The sequence below is a fragment of the Phyllopteryx taeniolatus genome, chromosome 1 (genome assembly GCF_024500385.1).
Source record: "Phyllopteryx taeniolatus isolate TA_2022b chromosome 1, UOR_Ptae_1.2, whole genome shotgun sequence".
Classification (NCBI taxonomy): Eukaryota; Metazoa; Chordata; class Actinopteri; order Syngnathiformes; family Syngnathidae; genus Phyllopteryx; species Phyllopteryx taeniolatus.
In genome coordinates, this window is record NC_084502.1 from 27,107,973 (window position 1) to 27,135,287 (window position 27,315).

Genomic DNA, 27,315 nt, shown 5'->3' on the forward strand with positions numbered 1-27,315 from the left:
TGAAATTATTTGAATGCACCTCACACCCCTGGCATTTTTATGTTGTGCATGCTGTATACTGTTTACTTTCGTTTCATATATATAAGTGATTTGTATTATTGAATGCAACACAAACACAACGAGGAACGCATTGTTAGCCCCTCCCAGCCCCCCAGAAATCCCCCGCGAGGTAAACGAGCACTGGCAACACATTTTGAAATAATTACGTGTATATCGTTAAACTGAGCAGTAGAATAGATTTAAAAATAAAAATAAAAAAAGTAAAATAGCTCGGGATAAAAATCGACGTAGTGTAGTTAGTTAGCGTTACATTTGGGTAGTCACTGGCAGTTCATTAGGCGGGAAAGTGGCAGATCTGGCAACACAGCTAACCTGGCCTAGTTGTTCGGTGTGCCGCGTGATTACTGGGCCCAGCCAGCCGAGGCGAGCAGTAGCATCCAGTGACGTGGGAGCGCCGAAAGAGACTTACCTACCAGGACAAAGATTTTTCCGTACAGTATGTATATTTATGACTAAATTGCCTCGTTTTTTTAAAATAGTGTGACAATTTACGTCGCGTAATGTGAATTATCGGTTTTAGTCAAGGGCAAATTAGCATTGAAGGTTACTTCGGCTAGTTGATCTAGGCAGGCGTCAGTAAAGTCCTACCTGTCTATTTTGTACGTGGTCCTTTCTTTTAAAAGTGGTTACTTTTAAAAAATAAAAATAAAAAATTGGGGGTGTGGGGGGGCAATAAATATTTGGTGGAAGAAGGCCGTTGTTGTTGGAGGGGCCTAGCTTTCGCGTCGCACCCTTTTAAAAACGCTCAATTGTTAAATTTCACAAAATACACCGGAGCTGAAACGACACTAATGCACTTTATTAAAATTAGCCTTAGCAGTTGACTCTTTTCCTTGGGTAATTACGCTCACAAGTAAAGGTTAATTAGTTCAGGGTGTCAGCCATTTTGTCAAGCATTCCCCCCATGAATCGAGGTAGATTTTATGCCTATTGAGCCTAGTAAGCGTCTTTTTATTTTTGTATTCTTTCAGGTGACTCAAAATGGATTCTTTTGATAGACAGGTGATCTTGCATTCTCAACAAGCCCCCACCTTATTGCTCATGCTCCAATTAACACTTCTCTTGACATTACTGTAATTATTCATTTGCAGGAGTTCGTGCCTGATGGAGCATCCAACCACTCTCAGGATTACAGTATGTTAACTTTCCGCATTTATATTAACTAAATGCATTACTTTTTTTGGGGAGCAGTTAGTCAACCCTCAGCTTACAACGCATGCGTTAAATTCATATTAGAATGAGGTTTTTAAAGTTTGATATAGACAAGATGACATGGAATGTAGAAGGTGAATTTGAAAGGAGCATGTAAATGAAAACAATGATGCTTATAATACTACACTGACATTAGTTGCTCCTTAGGTCGTGGCAGAAGAGGGAGAGGAGGAGGATTTCGGAGCTCCTTTTCTTCAGGTGCTGCTACAATACATTCTAATTACAGTATGCTGATGAGGTTTTTTTTTCCTGTGCACTTAATGAGGCCATGTGTTCCACCTCAGTAGTTGTACTTTTGCTTTTAGTTGGAACATTTCAACAGGAATTTATTTGGCTTGAGGGTCTGCCTTGCCCTACAGTGTGTAATTAAGTGAATTTTTTTAAAGCTGTTATGAATGAAAGTAATTTTCTAGATTTGGCTTTTCTGAGTCCAAGTTGCATTTAGCATACATGCAAATCAGTCGCCTTTCGGTGAAATTCGCTGTTTTGAACTCAAAATGAGCCATTTACATGAATCGTATTTCCTGGGGGGGGGGGGGGGGTAGTTTTATGTTGTAGTTTTGGCTGTGCATACACACACACACCAATATCAGAATTTGCACATTCACATTTTATTTTATTGATGTTCATGCTGTGGCTAAGAAAATCAGAAGGCTCACTATTTACTCAGTATTTCAGAAATTATTTCACTGTACTTTTTACTCAAGTAATTTTTTTGGAGGACTACTTTTACTTTAGTCACATTATTGTCAAGTAACAGTACTCTTACTTGAGTACAATATTTGGCTACTCTACCCACCTCTGGATCCTCAATTGCTACTCTTACATTTAAGCAAAATTTTTGCTCATCAGATCAGTTCATGTCGTATTTGTTGCACTGGTCTTTTGTATTTTTGCGTTGATGTGCTGCGGGTCGTGGCCCTGGTTGTGGTCTCAGCGGAACCGCGAAACGCACGTAACATCGGCGACAACAGTTGATCCGGTAGTACATTTTGTATTATGAAATGCGCCTACATTTATCTAATTGTTTATGGATGTTAAATGTATTAAGGGATGGAGCAATGTTAGGGATTATGTCACAACACAGAATTAACTCACTTCAAAATCAGAAATGGCTCATTTAAAACTGAAAAATATTGCACTTAATATTTTCCTGGCACATGCATTTGGGATTAGCCTTTGTTGGTAATAGTGAAACAGACAATGATTTTAGTCAATTCTTTTCCAGAATGAGAGTGCTTAAAGAGGAGGATGCTATTCATGTGGCACAGCTTGAAGCAGACATCAGGTGCAGGTGGAAATGGGCCTGGCTCAAGTTGGAGGCCAGAACAAAAAAGCAAAGAAATTAGGCAAATTTAATTTTAATCTTAAATTTGTACATAAACATGTACTTGAGCGGTGTAAATAAGTTTTTTTTAAGCCTTATTGTACTCTTCAGAGTCTTCCGGATTGCTTAATTTATGTTAAAATAAAATTCTCTGTGGGGCCCTCGGGGATCCCCTCCAGACTACCCCTACAATGTTTTTTTTATTTTTTGTCACCTTTTTCATGCCTTTGGTGTTTGCATGTTTGTTATGTTTGATTACCCAGGCGGAATTTGTAAAATGGGTACAATTCTTTAAAGAAAACATGAAGGGCCAGGCGAAACACATTTTAATTTTGATGGGGTTCAAGTTAAACTATCTAGCATTTCAGAAAAGCATTGTCATTAAAAAAAAATAACGATAAAGAAATGAATGATGGTTGTTGTTCAGTCATCAATCGTATTAAAAAAAAAAAATAATAATAATAATACCACCATATGGTACTTTCAAAACAAGATGTTAATCTTCAATACTTTGTTGGGAATCCCTTTGCTTTAACCACTGCCCCGATGCGCTGTGGCATTGAGGCAATCAGCCTGTGGCATTGCCAGGGAGTTACCGTTTTGCTTCGACCCATGTAATCAACACAGTATTTTTTTCAAAGAATTATTCTGAAGTTAAGCACTTTATTTGAACATCTAATACTTTTTTATTTACTTGCTCTTATTTTGAAATTCACAGCGTTACTTTTATTTAGTAAATGAGAAAACGCAGTTGTGCTCATGTTTGATTTACCCAGGCAGAATTTGTAAGATGGGTACAAATCTTTTAAGAAAACATGAAGGGCTAGGCAAAACACATTGCATTTTTATTTTAATGGGATTCAAATTAAACTGTCAAGCATTTCAGAAAAGAATTATCATTAAACAAAACATAACCATAAAGAAATGAATGATGGTTGTTGTTCAGTCATATTAAAATAAATAAATATTTCACAAATTCTGCCAGGGTATGTAAACTTATGAGCACAACTTTACATGTATTCAGTTATATGTACCCCTGTCATATTGGAATGAAAGTGTAGGCTACACCTTTTTCATAAACTCTAGGTGGCGAGGGCAAATTAGAATGAAAACGTACACCTTTCTCATAACCTCTAGGTGGCGGTGGCATATCGAAATGAAAGTGTACAGCTTCTCATCTCTAGACATCCATGCATTTATAAAATGTGAACTTTTTTGTCATTTACTTTTTTTGGGGGGGGGGGGGGGGTGCACATTATACACGAGAAATTACGGTACTTGTACTTCGTTACTAACCTCTGGCATTAACCCTGACGTATATGCTTCTGGTCTTGTATGATCATTGCTTTTAGTATTATTTTTTATTTATTTATTTATTTTTGGACAATTGTGCAAAAAGATGCAGAGTCCTCTTGCACTTATAGCAGTTCGAATGACTAATATTGCAATAGTCCGGTGCAATGACCATTGTGCAAAGGGCGCCGAGACTTCAAGGAGTGTATGGGATTTAAAGTGACGAGTAGTGCGATAATCTGGGACAATGTTGATTGTGCAAATGTGGCAGATACTCCTCAATCAGTGTGCAAATGGAGCAGATGCTACTCTGGCATGAGTGGCCAGTATTGGTCAGCAACAGATATGCAAATTGTGCAGCGTGGCGAGACAACTACAGTGCGTGCACGAGTAATATGTAATTGGCCCCAAAGAAATGTGACAACGAACTCAAGTCAAAAAATTGCCACCATGTTGTAATGGAATTGTAGGTTAGGTGTTTAAGAAGTTGATTACAAGAGTGAAGAAGCTGTTGGAATGTCTGCTAGTTCTAGTTTGCATTGATCGGTAGCGCCTACCTGAGGGAAGGAGCTGGAAGAGCTGGTGACCGGGATGTGGAGGGTCCAAGAGGATTTTGCACGCTCTTGTCTTAGTTCTGGCAGTGTGCAAGTCCTCAAGGGTGGGGAGGGGGGTACCGACAATGCTTTCAGCAGTTTTGATTGTCCGTTGCAGTCAGAGTTTGTCCTTTTTTGTAGCAGCACCAAACCAGACTGTGATGGAAGAACACAGGACTGATTCGATGACTGCTGTGTAGAACTGCCTCAGCAGCTCCTGTGGCAGGTCGTACTTTCTCAGAAGCCGCAGGAAGTACATCCTCTACTGGGCCTTTTAGAGGACGGAGTTGATGTTGGTCGCCCACTTCCGGTCCTGAGAGACTGTAATTCCCAGGAACTTGAAGGTCTCGACGGTTGACACAAGGCAGCTAGACAACGTGAGGGGCAGCTGTGGCAAAGGATGCCTCCTGAAGTCCACGATCATCTCTACAGTCTTGAGCGTCTTCAGCTCCAGGTTGTGTCGGCCGCACCACAGCTCCAGCCGCTCCGCTTCCTGTTGATATGCAGACTCGTCACTGTCCTTGATGAGGCCGATAACAGTAGTGTCATCTGCAAACTTCTGGAGTTTGACAGTCGGGTTCGCTGAGGTGCAGTCGTTCGTGTAGAGAGAGAAGAGCAGCGGAGAGAGGACACAACCTTGGGGCGCCTAGTGCTGATGCTGCGTGTGGATGAGGTGGTCTCTCCCAGCCTCACCTGCTGTGTCCTGCCCGTTAGGAAGCTGTAAATCCACTGGCAGATGGCGGGTGAGACGCTGAGCTGGAGAAGCTTGGATGAAAGGAGTTCAGGGATGATGGTGTTGAACGCTGAGCTGAAGTCCACGAACAGGATCCTCGCGTAGGTGTTCTAGGATGAAGTGCAGTCCCATGTTGACTGCATCATCCGCAGACCTGTTAGCTCGGTAGGCAAACTGCAGGGGGTCCAGCAGGGGACCTGAGGTGGTCCAGCACAAGACGTTCAAAGGACTTCATAACCACAAATGTCAAGGCGACAGGCCTGTAGTCATTTAGACCCGAGATTGCAGGTTTCTTGGGGACTGGAATGATGGTGGAGCGTTTGAAACAGGATGGTACTTCGCACAGGAAGTAGGATCACAAATGGGTAAAGAAAGCTAAATGCCAGACTTTACACTGATCTGATCGGTATCGGTCGATAATTACCATTTTATGCTGATAGGCTTTGTCATAATTCGCCGATCCGATCAATAACCGCAAAACCTTTTACTCCGCGTCGCCATCGTGTATAGTATATTTTAATCCAAAAGCTAGTTTATTTTTACCCTTGTTGTGTGTCTTTTGACATAGTACTGTAAATATCTGACCACCAAGTTTTTTTTATTTTTTAAAAACATGTCGGCGGTGTGGGACACAAAACACGTTTGAGACAGACGTATAATGCGTGGTTAAGACTACAAGACAAATTTGGTCTTACACGATTGCACTATGTCAGATTACTGAAATAAAATTTTGTATTCCGATTACCACCCTATCCTGTTTTTTATGATCACTGGGCTTCATCTTGTCAACTCAAACGCGACTAGATACACGTTACCATGGCGACGACATATAAAAATGAGACTTAGTTTTCAAGTCCATAGAATGATTTATTTTATGTTGCAGCGACTGATGAGGACAGGAATGGTAATGTTTTTGCTAACTCACCAACTTATGTTTCATGGTTGCTCTTGTTAATCTTTTGGTTTTAGAAATGGGCAGCTGGAACGATCATGGAGGGGAGAGAGGAGCTTTCAGAGGAAGAGGAGGTAGAGGTGAGGCTTTTTTTAATGGAAAGTTTGTCCATGTAAATTGCACATCTTAAGCACGCTGTCCTGATGTGTGTTCAATCAGGTCGAGGCTTTGGTGGAAACGATGAGAAACAATTCAGCGGTGCTCTTTTTTTATCATGCTTATCATAGTCTCAATTTAACACGATGTGCTTTTGATTTAATTGAAATGTCCTTCATTTCACAGGGGCAAATTCAACCCAGGACAATGGTAGGTTGGTTTAACTTTTGAATAGAAAATCTATATAAAATCACCTTCTATTGATATGCATATTCTAGTCAATATAGTTTGATTCCTAATTGCTAGTTCACTGTAATGTGTATTGCTGGGGAATGTAATTTGGTGTGGAATTTTTTTCCTATTAAACTTTTCCATTTTTCTTTACCCGATTGCAATAATACATGCCGTAATTTCTCATGTATAATATGCTTTTTTTTTTTTCCCACCTAAAAGGTTCATTACTTTTCAAGTGTGCATATTATACATACCGTATTTTTCGGACTATAAGTCGCAGTTTTTTTTCAAAGTTTGGCCGGGGATGCGATTTATACTCCGGAGCGATTTATATGTGAAATTATTAACACATTATTATATAACGTCACGTTATTTTCACACTGATAGATGTTGGAACGCGGTGCGCGCACAAGGCGCGCCGCATTATAAGGCGCCCCGTCCATTTTGGAGAAAATTTAAGACTTTTAAGTGCGCCCTATGGTCGTGAAAATACGGTATGTGTTCCATTGAGGTCCCTAGCGACCATTCACCCACTTGTAAACTCCCTAACCCCTGAAACGGTTGGTCAGAGTTGGCCCTAAGTTTGAGAGCCAGACTTTGTTTTGCTTTCTACTGAGTCACATGACTGAATCATGTCCACAGATTCGGTGAATGTGGACTTTGATGCGCTGCCTCCTTTTTCTCTTCCGCCTATGCCATACATGCACCCATTCGGTTGTTTTCTTTTCGAGACATTTTGAACACTCGATAATGTAAAATTGCACATCATTAAAGCAATTTTCATGACTATATCAAAGGTGATGTATATCGCCCTCTCCTAGTCATGAGTATGAAATCCTGTATTTTTTCACATTGCAATCGCAGGTTTAAAAAAATAAATAAATCGCAATGTAATTTTTTTCCCCAATATGGTGCAGCCCTAACGTCATACTTGATCCACAGTCTTCAATATGAAAGACAACCCACCGACAGCACACCTTGACATTGACCATAGGATTGCGTCTTGGAATAGCCCATCGCCTCCCTTGTTTGCCGTTGTGAACATTTGACGCGCAGAAACCAATGCTTCAGAGCATGATTCGACAGAACACCGGCATGGTTGCGTACAAATGTTAGTGCTAGTCCTACCTGGCTACATCACGTTATGTTGCCTGCTTGCGAGCCTTATTAAAAGTACATGAACATACCTCGAGCTCTCCTTGAATGGACAGCCCAAAACATCCTGTTTTGAACACTTGATAACAAATTTTTCCTCTTTTTGGTCTTTTTTTTCCCCCAATAATACATTGGCGAGGTTGTTGTTGCTGTGGTACGGTTGTAGCAGAGTGGGGCAAAACTTTTGTTGAATGAGCTGCTCTTTCTGTTAGTGTGGCTGCTTGTATTATATCAACTGAAGGCTTAACGCAGGAACGACAGTCACTGCAGGCCAGGTTATGCCGTCCTTTATTTTTGCAACTTTAATAAGAGCGCCAATTTGTAGACCAGAAATGCAGCGTGCATTTTCTGGGTCTGTGCTTTGTCCCACCCTCCTCATTTCTCTCCAGTGGGAGCAGCGATCGTCACATGCGTGGCTATGTTTACGAATTATAGTTTACGTGAATGCGAACCACACCAAACAAAAAAAATAGTCCGCTTTTGGTCCGGACAAAACAAGCGAACCAGAGGACTTTCCTGGTGTGAATACACCCTTAAATTTTGGATACCCAAGACCCAGAGCACTTTCTACGAGAAATTGCGGTACCTACAACTAAAGATTTAACGGTTAACATTTGCAAAAAAAAATTTCATCGTTTGGGCAGTCTTTGTTGGAAGCTACGTGAATGAACAATTTTAATGCCTATCCCAATTAATGTTTGTATGTGAATCTCTACATTTGTCTGTTACCTTCCAGAATTTAATCAACTGCCATATTTGTTGCCACTGTTATTTGTAGTCTGTCCTTGACATTTTCTTTTTCATGTTCCAAACAGACTTCAGTGGAGAAAGAAGAGGCAGAGGAAGCCGCGGTGAAGGTATTTTGTCAAGTACAGCATGTTTAATTTGAAAAGTGGATTATCTCAATTTTTATTTATTTTTTTGTTGTCCCTCCAGGTGCTGGAAGAGGAGGCTTTGGTGGAGGTAAATGAGAATTCCCCTCTTAAAAAAAATATAAATAAAAATAATTTGTAAGCATGTCTCACATCTATCTATGCAGGGTATCGTGGAAAGAACGAGGAAATCTTCACCCAAGGTTTTTACATGTAGATCTGTCGAGTTTTTGTTCAAACATGCCACAGATGTGATAGATTTTTATTCTTCATCCAATACAACAGATAATAAAGAGTCAGAGGGCCCAGAAAACCCAGATGGTAGTGTCCGTAAGTTGAGAGGGTATACGTTGTTTAGAAGTTATCAATAGTGTGATCAAGCTCGTAATTGTCTGTACTTTGACCCACAGGACCAAAAGTCACCTATGTTCCTCCAGCCCTTCCTGAAGATGAGGACTCTGTGTTTGCACACTATCAGCAAGGCATTAATTTTGACAAGTATGATGACATCCTAGTGGATGTGAGTGGAACCAACCCAGCATCTGCCATATTGGTAAGCTATTCTGAATCTCTTTTTAAGCAACCATTCCTGATTTGTTGTATAATCTATGACCAACCGATAATCTTAACTGCAGACATTTGATGAGGCAGCCTTGTGTGAGTCCCTGCGAAAAAACATCAGCAAATCTGGTTATTCAAAGCCTACCCCAGTTCAGAAGCACGCTATCCCAATTATCTCTGCTGGTCGAGATCTCATGGCATGTGCTCAGACTGGATCTGGAAAAACGGTAAGAAGTTGATAGTTCTAGCTGTTGTAGTCTTCTGCTGTAGGACTGTCGACCCATCATGGTGCTTGTTTCCCCTAGGCTGCATTCCTACTTCCAATTCTGCAACAGCTAATGGCTGATGGTGTGGCTGCCAGCAGCTTCAGTGAGCTCCAGGAGCCGGAGGCAATCATCGTTGCCCCAACCAGAGAGCTTATCAACCAGATTTTCCTGGAGGCCAGGAAGTTTGCCTACGGGTATAATCATGATTCACTCTCAAACTGTCCAATGTGTTGCTTGAACTTTACATGTACCCTTGGTCTGTGGTCTCACCAAGCAGAAAGGTTCAGTCTTTCTTTTGCAGATGTTCACCCTTCCATTAAGGCAGTGTTTCCCACCATTTATTGAACAAAGGCACTAGGGCTGGGGCAAAACAAATCGTCCGTCGACCGCAAAAACTGGTCGACACAACAAAAATTATGATTAATAGTATATTTGCGTTGCCAGGAAACATGTTTGGTTACTCTCCATGTTTTTGCACAGAAATCTGTTGCAGACGAACACTATGTCATGACCTCCGAAACATGGCCGCCACGTAGGCACGACAGTCGAGCGGCTTTCAGATTTTACAATATTATCACTTTTTGAACTTGTAACGAAATCTGAAACATTTTTAACCTTGAGTAATGCACTCCGCCGCCATGGCCTGTATGCACGCTCTAAAAGACCCCATTGCTGGATTTAAAAAAAAGCATGTCAAAGCTCGTTTAAAGTTTGCTGAACAACATTTGGACAAGCTAGTTAAATATTGGGAGAATATAGTCTGGTCGAATGACAGCAAAATTGAACTGTTTAGCTGTCATAATGCACACCACGTTTGGAGAAGAAATGGCACTGCATATCAACCTAAAAACACCATAACAGTGAAGTTCGGAGGTGGGAAAATGCTGTGGGGCTGCTTTTCAGCAAATGGTACTGGTAAACCTCACATTATTGAAGGAAGGATGGAATGGGCAAATGTACCAAGACGTTCTTGACAAAAATCTGCTGCCATCTATAAGGATGATGAAAATGTCGGTGGACATTCCAGCAGGATAATGATCCAAAACATACTGCCAAGAAAACTCAATTGGTTTCAAAGAAGAAGAAAAAGAAAGCCGCTAGAATGGCCCAGCCAATCAACCTGACTTGAATCCAATCAAAATGCTATGGAAAGAACTGAAACACGAGGTCCATAAAAGCAGCCCACAGAACCTTCAAGATTGGAATACTACTTGTGTAGAAGAATGGGCCAAAATCACGCCAGAGCGATGCATGCAACGAGTTTCTCCATACAGGAGGCGTCTTGAAGCTCTCATTGCAAACAAAGGCTTTTGTACAAAGTATTAAGGAAATACCAGTTGGTGTGTTCAATACTTTTTCCCTGTGTCATTTCACAATTTTATACACAATTTTCTGAGCTTATTGTTCTACTTTCTTTATGTATGGATTACTTGGGTTGTTCCCACCATGTGGTGAAATTTTCATGTCAATAGCACATTTGGAAATATATTTATTACTTATTTCAGCTCCTGTATATATAGTTATTTCCAAATTACATTTACACCAATTTAAAAAATAGCAAAAAATGCTACATGCAGCTCAGTTAAGTGGCACCTTTTTATTTTTATTATTTTTATTTTTTTAAGAACAGCAAAACAAAGTAAGCATCGCACTGGTGAGCTATTTTTAAAACGGGCTCGCAGGCGACTCATCGGGTGCCTGCGGGCACCGCATTGGTGACCCCTGATCTATAGGGTAGTTCACTAAAGTGTGGATAGTGACAGCCCTACAAGGCACACAATCTCAGGGTACACTACCAAACAAAAAGTGGACACACATTAATTTATGTTCCTTCTCCAATCTAGTGGAAGACTATTGAATTGTTCTCCCTGACCATTGCTAACATAGATACAGTACATGAGCATAGATACATTTACAATAAATTATTTTCTGACAGTTATGTTGAATAATTTGCTCCAGCACACCTGATCGCTCATGGCACACTGCTTGGCTGAGTGGTTGGGAATCATTACGTTTAGAGTACCAGGTTTGTGGTACAGGTACAATACTCACTCACCTGATGGGTGGGTTTTAAATTAGCAATTCCACAAGACAGAGTGGTGTGGGAACATAAGAGACTCCTTTCCTTCATTTAATGTAATTAAAAAACTTTAAACTTAAATCTTCATAGATGTAATTTTCTTGTAATAAATGCAAAATGTCGCAATCAGTTGCTTTGTTCAATCCATTGGTGGGTTTAACTGCCATCAAATGTCACACTATTGGCCAAATCAGAATTTGTCATTCCAGACTGTATTGTCAACGCTGAAATTGAGCTGCACCACTTTATGGAATTCTGACTTAATGGTCTCTCCTGTTGCAGAACATGTGTGCGTCCAGTGGTGGTGTACGGTGGAGTAAACACTAGATTTCAGCTAAGAGAAATTTCAAAGGGCTGCAACATAGTGTGTGGAACTCCAGGGAGATTGTTGGATGTGATTGGACGAGGAAGGGTAAGCTCATCAATTGTATTCATAAATCCTTTCAAATGCTGCGAACGCGAAAGTTCACCTCTCGGTCCCTCGCTTGAGTTTGATCGGGGGAGTAAAAAAAAATGCACATTGAATGCGCATTTGCTTCGTTCGCGCTGTAAACGTGGAAGAGGAGGGGTTTCTCCTCCAGGAGACAAAGACAGCATTTCCTCCTGCCATGCACAAGCAGCAAAGGATGACAATTAAACCTGTATTGTGGCGTTGTACTCATGGAAATCTAAACATCTTCGGAATGCCAAACGCCGTCATGCTTGGGTCCACAACACCATCCAGAGGTGCATGCGGCTTGGTGAATTTCACCGCCTTCTCTAGGACTTGCTTCTGGATGACTGCAGCTTCGTGTGGCTAACCTGTGCCCAGGTTGACATGTTTGCTCGAATCGGTCCCAGGATTTCCCTACAAACTACTAAACGGCAGGTGTTCCATGTCAGCTGCGGCGCACCTCTTCATTTCTCTCTGGTGAGTGGCCGTTTTGTGCCGTTATTAATTGTCACGATAAATTAATATTCACTATATCTACTGATTCACACACTGCAGGTTTGCTACAGTGCTAATAAATGTATCAAAAATATTGAAATATGTACATCCTGCTGCCAAATTGTTAAAAGCAATGGATTGATGAAAGGAATGGCATCAATGAGGTCATATGATAACGATTATCCGAACAACAGTCGTACACATCTATGAACTGTGTAAAACTTAACATTAACGTTACTGGGATTTATGATGTTTATTATTTTGGAAAGCAGAAATATATAGCGCTATTAAAATAGTACAACCATTAGCAATGCGTTTTATGTATTTGTGTGATGTACTGTATTCAATATACAGTATGATGTACGGTCATGGAGTTATTGCAACATCATTTTGACTATATAACAAGACAGTACACTTCCCCCCCCCCCCCCCCCCCCTTGAATCCTAACTAACATGAAAAGATTCACCTCTTCCTGGTTTGTCACTTGGGATTTACAAAACTATTTCTATTTGCTAAATACTGGAATATTGAGAATGTGAGCTTATTTCTTTTTTTATTTTATTTTATTTTTTATATAAAATAGACAATACAGTCATGGTCCCGTGAGGTGCCAGTGTTTTTGGCCATGACTGTATGTGATTATCATCATGTTTTATGTATCGAGACTACTACAGTATCTTCTAGACAAATCTGGTCAATTTCAAGGTTTTATGTGCTGCAGGTACTCATTCAGGACCATGGCAAACGTTTTCCTTGTTGGGGGCTTCGCATATTCTCTGATGTGGAAACAGCGATTTGGGACTTCCTCGTGTATAACTTCATGGCTGTGCCGACCACAGAGGTTCGGAAGAAAATTGCTGAGAGGTTTAAGGAGCGGCGGGATTTTCCTCTCTGCTGTGGAGCACTGGATGGGAAGAACGTGGTCCTCCAAGCCCCTGCCAACTCCAGATCCCATTTCTACGACTTAAGAGCTACCCACACGTACTTCAAAATTCCTGCAAGACTTTATCAGCATCAAAATTATTGCACCTGTTTGTATACACAATGCATTTGCATAATCATAATGGACATTGTCTGCTCATATTTTATCCATGATATATTGTATTTAAGGCGGCACGGTGGACGACTGGTTAGAGCGTCAGCCTCACAGTTCTGAGGACCCGGGTTCAATCCCTGGCCCCGCCTGTGTGGAGTTTGCATGTTCTCCCCGTGCCTGCGTGGGTTTTCTCCGGGCACTCCGGTTTCCTCCCACATCCCAAAAACATGCATGAATTGGAGACTCTAAATTGCCCGTAGGCATGACTGTGAGTGCGAATGGTTGTTTGTTTCGATGTGCCCTGCGATTGGCTGGCAACCAGTTCAGGGTGTACCCCGCCTCCTGCCCGATGACAGCTGGGATAGGCTCCAGCACGCCCGCGACCCTAGTGAGGAGAAGCGGCTCGGAAAATGGATGGATGGATGGATATTGTATTTAAGTCATTGTATTATATTGTGAGGCAATAAAGCATCACTTGAAATAGCTACACGGGCGCATAAGGTTCTTTCCATATGTAATTATTTTTGTCTGAAAAATGTAAAAGACAAAAGTTAGTAAAAGTGGATTTATTTAAAAAAAAAAGAAAAATCTAGAACCAAATCTTTTGGGGGGGGGGGGGGGTAGTATAAAAGCCTGAATCCTTCCTGGAAAAGATTGCCACCTGGACATTATTGAGCCAATTGGTTCAAATTTAGAGTGAATGTGCTCTGTTCATACAGCTTCCGTACTGCTTATGAAGTGGAAACATTTTGTGATACAAAGTCGTTTGTAAAGGTTATATTTTAATTGTCTCCATAATGCATTTTATTTAGCACGCCTTTCGTGTCAACGTCACCTACGCTAGGTTAAAAGTATAAAATGAATACATTAACAATAAAATACAGCGACATAGTACACAATCTTCTTTTCCTTTCGGCTTGTCCCGTTAGGGGTCGCCACATCGTGTCATCCTTTTCCATGTAAGCCTGCATCCTCTTCTCTAACACCAACTGCCATCATGTATTTCCTCATGATGTCCATCAACCTTCTCTTCGGTCTTCCTCTAGCTCTCTTGCCTGGCAGCTCCATCCTTATCCATCTTCTACCAATATACTGACTCTCTCTCCTCTGGATGTGTCCGAACCATCAAAGTCTGTCCTCTCTAACTTTGTCTCCAAAACATCTAACCTTGACGGTCCCTCTGATGAGCTCATTTCTAATTTTATCCAACCTGGTCACTCCTAGAACAAACCTCAACATCTTCATGCTCATACACATCCTCATACATGTCCTGTATTATTCTAACATACTTCTCTTCCACTCCAGACCTCCGCATGCAGTACCACAGTTCCTTTCTGGGGACTCTGTCATAGGCTTTCTCTAGATCCAGAGACACAATTTAGCTCCATCTGACCTTTGTACTTTTTCATCAACATCTTCAAGGAAAATAATGCATCTGTGGTACTCTTTCTAGGCATGAAACCATACTGTGGCTCGCAAATACTCACTTCTGTCCCGAGTCTAGCCTCCACTACTCTTTCCCATAACTTCATTGTGTGGCTCATCAACTTTGTTCCTCTATAATTCCCACAGCTCTGCACATCACCCTTGTTCTTAAAAATGGGCACCAGCACACTTTTCCTCCATTCCTCAGGCATCTTCTCACGTGCTAGAATTCTATTGAACCAGCTGGTCAAAAACTCCACAGCCACCTTTCCTTGATGCTTCCATACCTCCGCAGGAATGTCAGCAGGACCAACTGCCTTCACATTTTTCCATCCACTTTAATGCCATTCTAACTTCCCCCTTACTAATTATTGCCACTTCCTGGTCCACCACACTTGCCTCTTCTACTCTTCCTTCTCTCTCATTTTCCTCATTCATCAACTCCTCAAAGCATTCTTTCCATCTGTCCAGCACATTACTGGCACCAGTAAACACATTTCCATCTCTATCCTTAATCACCCTAACCTGCTTCGCATCCTTCCCGTCTCTATCCCTCTGACTGGCCAACCTGTATAAATTCTTTTCTCCTTCTTTAGTGTCCAACCTGGCATACATGTCATCATATGCCTCTTGTTTGGCCTTTGCCACCTCTACCTTTGCCCTACGATGTATTCCTTTATCCTCTCCTCGGTCCTCTCAGTGTCCCACTTCTTCTTAGCTAACCTCTTTCCTTGTATGTTTTCCTGTACTGTGAGGTTCCACCACCAAGTCTCCTTCTCTCCTTTCCTGCCAGAAGATACACCAAGTACTCTCCTGCCTGTTTCTCTGATCACCTTGGCTGTAGTGGTCCAGCCTTCTGGAAGCTCCTCCTGTCTCACCTCTTCTCGAAAAACCGCACAGCACTCTTCATTTCTCAGCGTCCACCACATGGTTCTCTGCTCTGCCTTTGTCTTCTTAATCTTCCTCCCCACCACCAATAATCTTACACACCACCATCCTATGCTGTCTCGCCACACTCTGGCCTACCACTACCTTACAGTCTGTAACCTCCTTCACATTACATCGTCTGCACAAGATGTAATCCACCTGTGTGCTTCTACCTCCGCTCTCGTAGGGCACCCTATGTTCCTGCCTCTTCTGAAATGTTTTTTTCACCACAGCCATTTCAATCCTTTTTGCAAAGTCTATCACCATCTGTCCCTCCAAGTTCCTTTCCTGGATGCTGTACTTACCCATCAATTCTTCATCACCCCCGTTTCCTTCACCAACATGTCCATTACAATCTGCACCAATCATGACTCTCTCCCTCTGTCTGGAATGCTCAGAACTACTTCATCTAGCTCCTTCCAGAATTTCTCTTTCACCTCTAAGTCACATCCTACCTGTGGGCCATAGCCGCTAATCACATGATACATAACTGCCTCAATTTCAAGTTTCAGCCTCATCACTCGATCTGATACTCTTTTCACCTCTAAGACATTCTTAGCTAACTCTTCCTTTAAAATAACCCCTACTCCATTTCTCTTCCCATCTACACCATGGTAAAATAATGTAAACCCTACGGTTTGTCCTACCCAACAAAATAACAATCCAAATAATATGCATCTGGTGAAATAAATGTAAAATATTTCGTGGCTTTACAAGACGCCCTCTGAACAGGAAATGAATTGGCACTGGAGATGTCGTCTGATAACTGACTCAGGTTAAAAGTGTATTACTAATCTTTGTAACATGAGATAACATTTTATTAGTCCCACAATGGGGACATTTCCATCATTTGAGTAGCAGTAGTGGATATAGGAACTGCCAACTATAGGTTGCCAACTATAGGTTGGCAGCGCTGTATTTTCTGCTGGCCTTTTTAGAAAACAAACAATGCAGAGCACAAATTCCTAAACCAAATCACTAGATCTAGCACCTTTTTCTTTTTTACCTGCTATTTGTGAAATACAGCGGGTTCTTGGTTTATGACAGAATTCTGTTCCTGAGATGATGTAACCTGGATGTGTCCATCACTAAGTCTTAATTACAGTCAATATTAATGAAAAATATTTATAAGCCATATGCATAAAACTATGAAATGAAAAAGAGATAGTACAGTCATTGCTGATTGTGCCTTTTTGTGTATTCTCACATCGTAACGTAAAATGATTCTGGACTGTTGTGAACGGAGAACCCCGTGTACATGTAAATATACCTACAGTACTCGTTACAACACGTCACATTGAAGTTGCTCCAAAAAGTGCTTGTGGTCCTTTCAATGTAGCTTGTCTAAGACTAACATATGGTTTTCAGATCGGACTGACCAAGCTTCGGTATCTGGTTCTGGATGAGGCTGACAGGATGTTGGATATGGGCTTTGAGCCTGACATGCGCCGCCTGGTTAGTTCGCCTGGGATGCCCCCCAAAGAGAATCGCCAGACTCTGCTGTTTAGCGCTACCTACCCTGAAGACATCCAGAGGTCTGCATCCACAGCGATGTCATTGCCCACATGAAAATTGTAGTCACCCTCAAGTGGGTGATTTATAACAGTGAAATCACATAAATGTTTAATAATTATGATGTTTCAGTACTAAGGATAGATATCGTTAAGATTTGTGCAATGCTACTACTCTTAATGATACTGCTTATCGGTCCAGTACATTAACGGTATTCTTATCGGTACCTGTTTTTATTTATTTATTTATTTTGTTACAAATAACATAATCAACTCTGATTTATTTTTTAGGTTTTCTTGCAACTTCAACATTAATGTAAAGTAAATAAAAACAATGATTTACAGTATTTACAGAACACATCACTATTATGATGTTAACATATCCAAATCAGTCGCCTTTTGGCGAAATTCGCAGTTTTGAACTCAAAATAGGCCACATACGTGAATCGTATAGATCCGATTTTTTTTCTTGGGAGACTGGGGGCACCGTCGCCATAGGGTGTTTCGTACTCCTTGAACGCTGGCAGAAAGATCCATTCCACACATCCACCATGCACACACAGATTTAATTGTAAATAATTCTCCGCGGCGTACTAATATGCGGCCTGAGGTTCCGCCTGTCTGCTTTGGAGAAGTCACAGGAATTGACTTGACCAGAAAAAAACACTTCCGCCGCTTTTGTTGTTAAGAAGTAATGGTACTTTTACTCCGTCACAATGATCTAAATGTCGCTCGCTACTTGTTTTTATCAATTATTGCTTATTCACACTAGATAAGCTTGCCCCGCTGATCGTCGTACGTACATGGTAGCCATGTTGGGAAGGCTGTCGTTACCATGAAGGCAACGGCGCGCTACTCATTTACATTTAGATGAACAAAAACAACAGTTTTCATGTATTGTAGTATTTGTCTGGTACTGTCTGCCCAAATGTGGATATTTCAGCTCACTTATAACTTGAGAAAATACCGTGCAGCAAATTGCAGGGTTTTATTTATTTATTCTGTTTTGACTGTGCATACACTCACACGCGCACATACAGCGATATCCGAATTTGCAGATTCACAATTTAGTTTGCAATAATAAAAAAAAAATAATTATTGCTCATGCTGTGGTTAAAAAAAAAACTACTTTTTTTCTCTTGCTCAAGTAATTTTTTGTAGGACTACTTTTTACTTTAACTTGAGTCACATTATTGTCAAGTAACAGTACTCTTACTTGAGCACAATGTTTGGCTACTCTACACACCTCTGGAGTGGACATCCTGTATTGCTACTCTTACCTTGAAGCAACATTTTTTATCATCAGATCAGCCAGTGTCGTATTTGTTGCACTGGTCTTTTGTATTTTCGCGTTGAGGTGCTGCGGGTCGTGGCTCAGCGACAAGAGTTGATCCACTGGTACATCTTGTTTTAATTGGGAAACGTGCCTACAACTATGTAATTGGTCTATGTATGTTTATGTTAAATGTGTTAAGCAACGGAGCGATGTTAGGGATTATGTCACAACACACAATGCACTAATTTCAAATTCAGAAATGGCCAATAAAAACAGAAAAATATTGTACTAAATATTTTCCTGGAGGATGCATTTGGGATTAGCCTTTGAAGTTGGTAATAGTGAAAAATGAAGTGAAACAGACAATGATTTTATTCTTGTCCACATCCTTTATTTCCTTATTAGTCAGTCTTTTCCAGAATGAGAGTGTTTAAAGAGGGGGATGCGATTCATGTGGCACAGCTTGAAGCATGCATCAGGTGCAGGGGGAGATGGGCCTTGCTCAAGTTGGAGGCAAAAACAAAAAGCAAAGAAATGAGGCAAATTTAATTCTAACCTTAAATTTGTACATCAACATGTACTTGAGCGGTGTAAAAAAGTTTTTCTGCGTGAACAAAATTTATTTTGCCTTATTGTACTCTTCAGGGCGGCACGGTGGACGACTGGTTAGAGCGTCAGCCTCACAGTTCTGAGGACCGGGGTTCAATCCTCGACCCCGCCTGTGTGGAGTTTGCATGTTCACCCCGTGCCTGCGTGGGTTTTCTCCGTGCACTCCGTTTGAATTGGAGACTCTAAATTGCCCGTAAGTGTGAATGTGAGTGCGAATGGTTGTTTGTTTGTATGTGCCCTGCGATTGGCTGGCAACCAGTTCAGGGTGTACCCCGCCTCCTGCCCGATGATAGCTGGGATAGGCTCCAGCACGCCCGCGACCCTAGTGAGGAGAAGCGGCTCAGAAAATGGATGGATGGATGGATGTACTCTTCAGTCTTCCAGATTGCTTAATTTATGTTAAAATTTAAAATATTCTCTGCGGGGGCCTGGGGGAATCCCCCCAGACCCCCCCAGAATGCCATCCATCCATCCATTTTCTTCCGCTTATCCAAGGTCGAGTCACAGGGGCAGTATCTTGAGCAGGGAAGCCCAGACTTCCATCTCCCCAGCTCTTCTGAGGGGATCCCATGGCGTTCCCAGGCAATCCGAGAGACGTAGTCTCTCCAGTATGTCCTGGGTCGTCCCCGGGGTCACCTCCCGGTGGGACGTGCCCGGAACACCTCACCAGGGAGGCGTCCAGGAGGCATCCTAACCAGATGCCTGAGACACCTCATCTGGCTCCTCTCAATGCGGAGGAGCAGCAGCACTACTCTTAGCCCCTCCCGGATGACCGAGCTTGTCACCCTATCTCTAAGGGAAAGCCCGGACATCCTGCGGAGGAAACTCCTTTCGGCCGCTTGTATCCCGGATCTTGTTCTTTTGGTCGCGACCCACAGCTCCTGACCATAGATGAGGGTAGGAACGTAGATCGACCGGTAAATCTAGAGCTTCGCCTTTCCGCTTAGCTCCTTTACCACAATGGATCGATACAAAGTCCGCATCACTGCAAGACGCTGCACCGATCCGCCTGTCGATCTCCCGTTCCATTCTTCCTTCACTCGTGAACAAGACCCCAAGATGTTGGAGATCATGGCTTGATAAAGCCAACAGAACAACATCTGCAAAAAGCAAAGATGTATTACTGAGGCCACCAAACTGGACCCCCTCTTCGCCTCGGCTGCGCCTAGAAATTATGTCCATAAAAGTTATGAACAGAATCGGTGACAAAAGGCAGCCTTGGCGGAACCAAACCCTCACCGGAAACGAGTCCGACTTACTGCCGCAATGTGGACACTGGTCGTATAGGAACCGAACAGCCGTATCAGGGGGTTCGGCACCCCATACTCCCGAAGCACCCTCCACAGAACTCCCCTAGGGACACGGTCGAACGCCTTCTCCAAGTCCACAAAACACATATAGACTGGTTGGGCGAACTCCCATGCACCCTCGAAGACCCTGCCGAGGGTGTAGAGCTGGTGCACAGTTCCACAGCCAGGACGAAAACCACACTGCTCCTCCTGGTTCAGAGATTCGACTTCCCGACAATCCCTCCTCTCCAGCAACCATGAATAGACCTTACCAGGGAGGCTGAGGAGTGTGATCCCCCTTTAGTTGGAACACACCCTCTGGGCCCCCTTCTTAAAAAGGGGGACCACCACCACAGTCTGCCAATCCACAGGCACTGTCCCCGATGTTCACACAATGTTGCAAAGCCGTGTCAAACAGGACAACCACGCAACATCCAGAGCCTTTAGGAACTACAGGCGAATCTCATCCACCCCTGGGGCCTTGACACCGAGGAGCTTTTTAACCACCTCGGTGACCTCAACCCCAGAGATAGGAGAGCCCACCTCAGACACCCCAGACTTATCTTAGGTCTTCGAAGTATTCTCCCCACTGACTCACAACGTCCCGAGTCGATGTCAGCAGCACCCGTCCCCACTATACACAGTGTTGATGGTGCACTGCTTCCCCCTCCTGAGACACCGGATGGTGGACCAGAATTTCCTCGTAGCCGTCCGGATGTCCTTCTCCATGACCTCACCGAACTCCCCCCATGTCCGAGTTTTTGCCTCAGCGACCACCAAAGCTGCATTCGGCTTGGCCAGCCGGTACCCATCAGCTGCCTCAGGAGTCCCGCAGGCCAAAAAGGCCCGATAGGACTCCTTCTTCAGCTTGACGGCATCCCTCACCGCTGGTGTCCACCAACCGGTTCGGGGATTGCCGCCAGACTTTATTGCCCCCTGGCTGGGCGCCTGTACATTGGGGCCCCACGACCTACGGCCACAGTTCCGGTCGGCCGCCTCGGCAATGGAGGTGTTGTTGACCAATACTGGCCAATCATGCCAGAGTAGCATCTGCTCCATTTGCACACTGATTGAGGAGTATCTGCAACATTTGCACAATCAACATTGTCCCAGATTATCACACTACTCGCTTGAAGTCTCGGCGCCCTTTGTACAATGGTCATTGCATCGGACTATTGCAATATTAGTCTTTCGAACTGCTCTAAGTGCTTTTTACACAATTGTAAAAAAAAAATAGATGTACCGGCATTACCAGATAACTAGCAACCCTTTATTGCTCAGTGACTGTTTTTTGTCAATGTCTTTAAGGTGTTCTCTGTCAATTGACTGTCTGTTGTCGTACTAGAGCGGCTCCAACTACCGGAGACAAATTCCTTGTGTGTTTTTTGGACATACTTTGCAAATAAAGATGATTCTGATTCTGAACATGTCCCCCACCTCCCCCAAGACGTGGGTGAAGTTCTGCCAGAGGTGGGAGTTGAAACTCCTTCTGACAGGGGATTCCGCCAGACGTTCCCAGCAGACCCTCACAATACGTTTTGGTCTGCCACGTCGGACCGGCATCTTCCCCCACCATCGGAGCCCAGTCACCACCAGGTGGTGATCAGTTGACAGCTCTGCCCCTCTCTTGACCCGAGTGTCCAGAAAATGCGCCCGCAAGTCCGATGACACGACCACAAAGTCGATCATTGAACTGCGACCTAGTGTGTCCTGGTGCACGTGTGGACACCCTTATGCTTGAACATGGTGTTCGTTATGGACAATCCTTGGTGAGCACAGAAGTCAAATAACAGAACACCACTCGGGTTCTGATCGGGGGGGGGGGCGTTCCTCCCAATCACGCCCTCCCAGGTCTCACTGTCATTGCACACGTGAGCATTGAAGTCTCCCAGCAGAACGATGGAGTCCCCAGCGGGAGCGCTCTCCAGCTCCAAGGACTCCAAAAAGGGTGGGTACTCTGAACTGCTGTTTGATGCATAGGCACAAACAACAATCAGGACCTGTCCCCCCACCCGAAGGCGGAGGGAGGCTACCCTTTCGTCAACCGGGGTATACCACAATGGTACAGGCGCCCAGCCCGGGGGGCAATAAATGTACCCACACCTGCTCGGCGCCGCTCACCCGTCGGCAACTCCAGAGTGGAAGAGAGTCCAACCCCTCTCGAGAGGACTGGAGGAGAGTCCGACTATATCTAGTCGGAACTTCTCGACCTCGCACACCAGCTCAGGCTCTTTCCCTGCCAGAGAGGTGACGTTCCACGTCCCTAGAGCCAGCTTCTGTAGCCGGGGATCGGATCGCCAAGGTCCCTGCCTTCGGTCACCACCCAGCTCACAATGCACCCAACCCCTATGGCCCCTCCCACAGGTGGTGGGCCCATGGGAAGGGGGACCCACGTTACCCTTTCGGGCTGTGCCTGGCCGGGCCCCATGGGTGCAGGCCCGGTCACCAGGTGTTTGCCTTCAAGCCCCAACTCCAGGCCTGACTCCAGAGGGGGGCCCGGTGACCCGCGTCCGCGCAAGGGAAAACTGAGTGAATTTTTTTGCCATCATAATAAGGGGTCTTTGAGCTGTGCTTTGTTTGGTCCCTCACCTGTGACCTGTTTGTCGTGGGTGACCCTGCCATTGGCATAAGCCCCAAACAACTTAGCTCCTAGGATCATTGGGACACACAAACCCCTCCACCACGATAAGGTGACTGTTTGGTACGTACCTTGGTGTGAAGGTTACAGGTTGGTTCACATACTGTATAGCAAAGGGAAAAAATGCTAAATAACTGCTTATATTTTTTGTAGCTGTCCGTGAGCCCAATAAACAGACTAGATGTTTTCAGACAAGTGCAGAACTTTATTTCAAGGTTGGTGGCATCCGAAACAGTATGCAGTCCAAACACTGTGACAACTAAGTACAAATGACATATACATATAGTGAAGCATACTTGTCTTTTTATACATACAAAGAACATGAAACATGCACAGGAAAAAGTTACATTGTGTAACATAAAATGAAGCCATTATGTTTCCATTTGGTAAGATTATTTGTACATTTGGATTATTTTGTCACTTTGTGACAGTTAAAATGTCAGAAAATTAATATAAACTATATTTTTCGCCCAATCTCGATCAGCTAAAGATCACTCGATATACTGTAGTCCCCGATTTTCGTGACAAAAACATCTGAATCTCTGAAGGTCCTTTCAAAGTCTCAGACAAAACAATTTTCTCCTTCAGACCTGTTGCCCAGTTCAGTGGGATGTCGCCTTGAAGAAGGTTTGCTGATCAAGCCTTGTTACATGAGGATGATTTTACATAACTTTACGTCATTTACATTTTGAGTAAACAAGGTCAGGGACAGATTTATTGACAAACAAAATGCAACATTAACAGCGTCAATCATTTTTAAGAAGACATCCATCCTTTGCATTTTAGGAAATAAAGGAGTGCGACAGTAATTGTTTAGACCATAACTTATTCTGAAAAAAACAATGGAATTTGTCTTTATTGTTGCTTTGGCTCCACCTGTGAGAGGTTGTTTGAATGCTGCATCAAGCTGCTGCAATGATTTTCACATTTGCATGATGCTTTTTCAAATGGTTTGACCTGGCAAAACAACATCCCTTGGCATAATGACCACTAACCAAAAGCTGAGCTGCATGTAGCCAGAGCGCGAGGCAATTACAGCACACTTGTCATCCCAGTATGTTTTGTGTGGGAACTTTGGGAAGCTTAATAACATAATCAAGTGCCTTCAGTCTCTGTATTTATCATATTTATGACTAGTTTTGTGCAAAAAGAAAACAGAGAAATTGTGGCAAGCTGTTGCAGGATGCATAAAATGACTTGGCGGGCTCAAGTTTGACACCTGTGCCTTACAAAGATTTTACCATAACTGTATGAGAAGTTAAATATATTTTTTCTGTTGACTAAAGGTTGGCTGCTGACTTTCTCAAGATGGACTATTTGTTCCTGGCTGTTGGCATAGTAGGCGGGGCTTGTAGCGATGTTGAGCAGACGTTTGTCCAAGTCACCAAGTTCTCAAAGAGGGAGCAGCTTCTTGACGTTCTTAAGACCACTGGTAAAAAAGAAAACGTCAAAATTTTCTCTGTTCGGTCAGTATTCTTGGTTGTAATGACTGCTGGTATTTGCAGGAAACGAGCGCACAATGGTGTTTGTTGAGACAAAGAGACAAGCTGATTTTATTGCCACTTTCCTGTGCCAAGAGAAGCTCCCCACGACCAGTATTCACGGGCAAGCGTTGCTCCTTAAACTCGCATCTTCTCAATTCCAGTGCAATTTACTATGAATGTGTGTCGTGTCACGTCGCAGGGATCGCGAACAGCGCGAGCGAGAACAGGCTTTGGCAGACTTCAGGACCGGCAAGTGTCCTGTCCTCGTCGCCACGTCAGTTGCTGCCCGCGGCCTGGACATTCCAGACGTGCAACATGTGGTGAATTTTGATCTCCCCAACAACATCGACGAGTATGTCCACCGCATCGGCAGAACCGGCCGCTGTGGTAATATTGGCAGGGCGGTGTCTTTCTATGATCCAGAAAATGACAATCAGCTGGCTCGCTCCTTGATCACAATCCTGTCCAAGGTGAGGAACATTTCTTAACCTTCTGCACTCTATGCTGGCCATTTGTGTCCACCTTACTTCCTTTTTTTCCCTTTTTTTTACCATTAAAGCTGTGTTAATGCAAATGTAATGAAACCTCACAAGAGTGGGCATTTTTGTCATTTCCAACTTCAGCGCTAATTTATCAGTAATATACTGATTTCATCAAATTGTACCTCTTGGCTCTATCGGGGCCACTAGGCCAATTGAAACCATGAAAACTAAATTTTCAATTGTTACTGGATAGAATTTGGGTAAAGTAGGTTTAATTCCAGACTAAACACAGATTTTTCCAAACAGATGACATAAATTTTGGAATAAAGCAGTAATTTCATGTAGTAGTCTTGGTGTCCGAAAGGAGTGTAATGGCTTAAGGCACAACGAATGACACATTTTTATTTTACTTATTTATTTATTTATTTATTTTAGTCTTAGCTCCATCTGCTGGCAGTTGACTGTAAAAGACAGTGATTAAAGCAAAGGGATTCTAGACTTTACGCCGATCTGATCGTGTGATCGGTATCGGCCGATAATTAGCATTTTATGCTGATCGGTTTTCATGCCATAATTCGTGGATCCGATCAATTATGTCATCAATCGGCTCCGCACAAGACATTTAATTCCGCGTCTTTGTCGCGTATGAATCCAAAAGCTAGTTTATTTTTAGCCTTGTCACGTGTCTTGTGGCACAGTACTGTAACTATCTGACGGCCAATAGTTTTTTCAATCTTGTTGGTGAAAAAAGACATCGTCAGTGTGGGACAATTTTGCAGTGTCTCAGACAAACAACACGTAGTTATTTGCAGTCTGTGCAGAACTGAAGTACGTCATGGGGAACGTCATCTAAATGCTTCAACACAACAAATTTGATCGGGCACCTGAAGAATGTACACGAGGAACATGCCGCATTCAAGCAACGCAGCGTGGGGGGTTGGTGGTGGGACAAAACAAAGGAAAAGTCAAACGGGCACAAACTCTGGACAACACCTGTCCATATAGCCGTGACAGTGAGAAAGTTAGAGTATGCATGTCATTAACAGTATTTATTAAAGTAATTTAATTACAAAATAAAGTAATTTAGCACCCATTATTTCTGTCATGTCATGTTGGAATGCTGATCTGACCTAAACTTATGTCAGTAACCAATCCTTGAATGTTCTCTACAGTTCATTGATGTTTTAACTTTTGTCTAAAATGCTAGAGAATAACTTTGAGCTGGGATGGGCTCCAGCACGCCCTGCGACCCTAGTGAGGATAAGCGCTACAGAAAATGGATGGATGGATGGATACAGTACTCAGTATACAGTACACAAGTATATACAATAAATGAACAAGTCATGTAAATGGACACATTGCTCCATCTTGTAATCTGATCGGTTATCGTTTTTTTAAACTTGCTGATCGGTGATCAGCCCCAAAAATCCTGATCGTGTAAAGCCTAAGGGATTCCCAACCAAGTATTGATTAACATATCGTTTTGAAAGTACCATATTTTGATTTATTTAATGTAGCCCTAATTTCTTTCCTTTTTTTTCTACAAAAACGGAGAAGTAAATGGTAATTTCTGGAGAGTATTCTAATTTTTTGAATTCCTGATTTTGTGGGCTTTATGAGCTGTCACAAGGGTCTGTACTATAGATCATCATGGCTTGTAATTTAGTGGGAGGCTCAAGGTCGCAGGGTTAATTACTAGAAAGCTACTTAAGTGTTGATTAGATTTTTTTTGCATTTTTTTTTTGACAGGCCCGACAAGTAGTGCCGTCATGGTTGGAGGAGTCTGCATTCAGTGGAGGGGCCACGGGTTTTAACCTTTCCAACAAGGGCTTTGCTTCCTCAGACTCCAGGAAGGTAGTCTCTTATTTTATTGGGTTTTTTTCCCTACTCAATCCCCACCCCAAATTTAAGCATCCTTATCCTTTCAATTGTCTTTAGTTTAAACAGGCAGGAGGTGAGAGGAGCCAGCCACTTCCTCAGGTTGCAGTTGCTGACGATGATGATTGGGAGTAGAGGAGAAGGCACCCCCACCAAGCACTGCCCTTTGTTGCGTGAACCAGTGCTGCACGTTGTTTTATCGGCCCGTTTTTGTTTTGTGAACCAAAAGGATTGCTTCAGGAAAAATTTAAGAATGTCCAAGATGTGAAAAGAGAAATGTTTGTGTTTGTGTAGTGTTTTCATCTGTAGGATGTAAAAATATTACATTTATTTTTTTAGGGGTGTGTTATTTACCATTTAAACTGGGATATGGCGTGGGGGGGGGGGGGATTGTCAT

The 27,315-nt window shown here is 42.9% G+C and overlaps 1 protein-coding gene across 11 annotated transcripts; it reads left to right on the forward strand.

Moving 5' to 3' along the window:
• The first annotated feature begins 120 nt into the window (after positions 1 to 120).
• On the forward strand, positions 121 to 27,315 carry ddx4 (DEAD (Asp-Glu-Ala-Asp) box polypeptide 4). Of its 11 annotated transcripts, none has more exons than XM_061784699.1 (22): positions 121 to 169; positions 1,032 to 1,062; positions 1,152 to 1,194; positions 1,420 to 1,470; positions 6,188 to 6,250; positions 6,330 to 6,368; positions 6,453 to 6,476; positions 8,471 to 8,512; positions 8,592 to 8,618; positions 8,695 to 8,730; positions 8,813 to 8,857; positions 8,938 to 9,080; positions 9,163 to 9,315; positions 9,394 to 9,548; positions 11,717 to 11,846; positions 12,198 to 12,344; positions 17,120 to 17,286; positions 24,361 to 24,506; positions 24,580 to 24,679; positions 24,758 to 25,028; positions 26,790 to 26,894; positions 26,979 to 27,314. In XM_061784699.1, exons 2-22 carry the CDS (start codon positions 1,042 to 1,044, stop codon positions 27,051 to 27,053), a joined length of 1,983 nt encoding a protein of 660 aa, XP_061640683.1. In that variant the 5' UTR covers positions 121 to 169; positions 1,032 to 1,041; the 3' UTR covers positions 27,054 to 27,314. The 11 variants fall into 11 exon arrangements, with proteins under 11 accessions (XP_061640683.1, XP_061640726.1, XP_061640735.1 ...); XM_061784761.1 differs by lacking the exon at positions 121 to 169 and adding an exon at positions 202 to 496 and having other exon boundaries at positions 1,409 to 1,470; XM_061784691.1 differs by lacking the exon at positions 121 to 169 and adding an exon at positions 202 to 496.